The 2997-nt window shown below is 49.0% G+C and overlaps 1 protein-coding gene across 2 annotated transcripts; it reads right to left on the bottom strand.

The window, feature by feature from the left end:
* Positions 1-717: 717 nt before the first annotated feature.
* Iqcf1 (IQ motif containing F1) lies at positions 718-2997 on the bottom strand. 2 transcript variants are annotated; one of them, XM_021173020.2, is made up of 3 exons: positions 2915-2997; positions 2354-2458; positions 718-1159 (listed from the first exon to the last, which is right to left on the bottom strand). In XM_021173020.2, exons 1-3 carry the CDS (start codon positions 2915-2917, stop codon positions 719-721), a joined length of 549 nt encoding a protein of 182 aa, XP_021028679.1. In that variant the 5' UTR covers positions 2918-2997; the 3' UTR covers position 718. The 2 variants fall into 2 exon arrangements, with proteins under 2 accessions (XP_021028679.1, XP_021028680.1); XM_021173021.2 differs by lacking the exon at positions 2354-2458.

Genomic DNA, 2997 nt, shown 5'->3' with positions numbered 1-2997 from the left:
GCTGTAGACCCTCCTACACTTGGGCCAGATGTGGAGAAAGGTGAACCTAGTCTCCTTGGAGAGCTTGAGAGAAAAAAATGGGAATAAAAATCTGGTGTGGCTGGGAGGGGTGACACATGACTTTAATCCCAGTGCTGAGGAGGCAGAGGCTGTTCCATCTCTGAGTTTGAGGCTAACCTGGTCTACAGAGTTCCAGAACGGCCAGAGATACATAGAGAACCCCTATCTCAAAAAAAACTTTAAAAAGGAGGAGGAGGGGCTGGTGAGATGGCTCAGTGGGTAAGAGCACCCGACTGCTCTTCCGAAGGTCCAGAGTTCAAATCCCAGCAACCACATGGTGGCTCACAACCATCCACAACGAGATCTGGCGCCCTCTTCTGGAGTGTCTGAAGACAGCTACAGTGTACTTATATATAATAAAATAAATCTTTAAAAAAAATTTAAAAAAAAAAGGAGGAGGAGAGTAAAAGAGGAGGAAGAGGAAGAAGGGGAAGGAGGAGGAGGAGAAGGAGGAGAAGGAGAAGAAAATAATTTAGTGGGACTCTCTTGACAGCTTCCAGTTTAGATATCAAGTTAGACTCAGAAGCTGAGGATGAAAAGCTAGGAGACAAGAACCCAGGGTTGCCACTTCCCCAGAGCTAGTATACAAAATGCCAAAACTTTCCCATCATGCCCTCCTGGAATTTGATAGAGAGAAACTCCACATAAGACCACCGCCTCACTGTTTTATTGGGAGGGGAATACATTCGGTCACAATATAAGGCCCCGAACCCAGCAAGACCTCCAGCTCAAGATGCATCTGGCTGGTCGAAATTCGGTATTGGCCCTTGATGACACCCCGTGAAGAGCAAGTATGACATCTCCAGTGGGACTGGATGGTCCGGACAGCCTTAAGCAACCGGCAGTAACGCCTGCGGATACGCCACATGCGGATCCAGGACTGCAACCTGACGACTGCCCACTGCTCCTGTTGGAAGGTATCCAGCATGGACTGCCGCCTCTTCTCCATAATCTTTGGCAGTATCAACCGCCACCAGCATTGAATGATCCAGGCACTGAGGGCTGCGTGCAACAGCGACCGACGTACCAGTGTACCGCGCCACCAAGCTTGGATCTTTACAACTTGGTCCTTTTCAGAAAGCTCCTGGTTTTTCTTGGACTTGCAAAGAAAAGGGGAAGGCATAGTGAATGTCCTCATCCACCTCAGCACAAGGAGATGCTGAAAAGGGCTCTGACTCCTTGTCCATCGCTGCCCCTCCCTTTTCCCCTGAAACTCATCGCCTTGGTCAGGACACTGGCAGAGACTAGAAGATTGGGTTGGTGTCCTGCCTCTGTCCCTCACCCTCTGGCTTCAGGCCACCAGCAGTTCACTATGTTCCTGAGTCTCAAGCCTGGCATTCCAGCTTTCCCATAGACCAGGTTAGCAAAACCTGTGAGCCTATACATATGAAATGGTTATGCCAGGCTGAGCCTGCCCACCTAAACAGAGCCAGGTCCCTTCCCATTAGAACCTTCTGGGGAATTGGTGTCCTTGTTCATTTGTCCCTCTTGACTCTCCCCAGTCCTCAACCTTCTCCTCCCTCTTGTTGAAACCTCACGTTACATTTCTTTCAACTCATACAGTCCAATCTTCTCTTCCCCGTTCTCTCTCTCTTCTCTTCCCACACTGCCCCATCATGTGTGTATGTGTGTGAGTGTGTGTGTGTGTGTATGAGTGTGTGATTGTGTGAGTATGTATGAGTGTGTGTGTGTGTATGAGTGTGTGAGTATGTTTATGTGTGTGTGATGTGTATATGTGTGTATGTGTATGAACATGTGTATGTATGTGAGTGTATGTGCATGTGTGTGTGTTTGTGTGTGTGTGTTATGAGTGTGTAAGTGTGTGTATGTGTGTGAGTGAGTGTGTATGTATGTGTGCATGTGTGTATGTGTTGAGTCTATGAAATTTTTCCTGGCCTCAACCTCTTTCCTAAGTGTCTCAGCCTCCCACATACTGGGACAATTGGTGTGCACCATCAAGCCTGATAATTTTCACAGTTCTATCTTAATTGACAAGCAGACATATGTGCAGAATCATAAAACATGCACACACAATTCTAAGCCAACTTCCCAACATCTTAGCTACTCTATTCCATAAACGTGTTCCCTGAATCAGCCCCAGGCCCCCGGTCTGAGCCGGAGTTTCCCTAACTTCACACTAACATTTGTCTGCTTTCCATGTCTGAACCAGAGTTTTAGCCTGGAAAGGAAACAGGAGAGAGTGGCAATAAAGGACCATTTGCCCCGGATCTGAGCTCTGGACCATGCAAAGGACAAGGGTCGGAGGAGACACAGAGGCCCACTCTCCTCCTACCTCTGCCTTCTCTGTTTTTGAGGATAGATCAGCTGGCTGCTGCTTCTCCTGAGGAGCATCGTCAGTAGGTGCATTAAGGTCTTCAGGCTTCTGCTGCTCCTCACCCTGTGCTCAGCAATTGGGGAAGTCAGGAAAGCAGACAGTGTTAGTGTGAAGTTGGGGAAACTCCGGCTCAGACCAAGGGCCTGGGGCTGATTCAGGGAACATGTTTATGGAATAGAATAGCGAAGATGTTGGGAAGTTGGCTTAGAATTGTGTGTGTATGCCATCTCCCCTTGCTGCTCTGTATCCACACATCCTTGACTTCAAGAGCTCCCAGACTCTCTCTTTCCCAGCCCTCTGTGTAGCCCTGGCTGTTCTGGAACTTTCTCTGTAGACCAGGCTGGCCTCCAATTCAGAGACCAGCCTGCCTCTGTCTCCTAAGGTCTGGAATTAAAGATGAGTGCCACCATCACACAGCTACTTCCTTCCCAGACCCTGAGGCATCAGAGGGTCCCCTCGTCCTGAGAGCTCTATGGGGAGACACAAGCATAGTGTGTCTGCCCTCCCTCACTTGCTCACCATTGTTCACGCATGGATTGGGTGTAGATGGTTCAAATCCCCTCAGGTCTGTGCTCCTCCGGCATTGGTGTGAACAGAAAGCA

The sequence above is a fragment of the Mus caroli genome, unplaced genomic scaffold (assembly GCF_978045245.1).
Source record: "Mus caroli unplaced genomic scaffold, Mus_caroli_1 scaffold_11, whole genome shotgun sequence".
NCBI classification, from domain to species: domain Eukaryota; kingdom Metazoa; phylum Chordata; class Mammalia; order Rodentia; family Muridae; genus Mus; species Mus caroli.
The sequence above is the reverse complement of the archived record's forward strand: the minus strand, read 5'-3'. Positions and strand labels throughout refer to the sequence as shown.

Bases quoted from the DNA above. Each gene is read 5' to 3' on its own strand.
- Iqcf1 (XM_021173020.2), bottom strand. The intron at 1,160-2,353 runs GTAGGAGGAGAG...TTTCTTTGCAAG, and splicing joins CAAAAACAGAGAAGGCAGAG to TCCAAGAAAAACCAGGAGCT.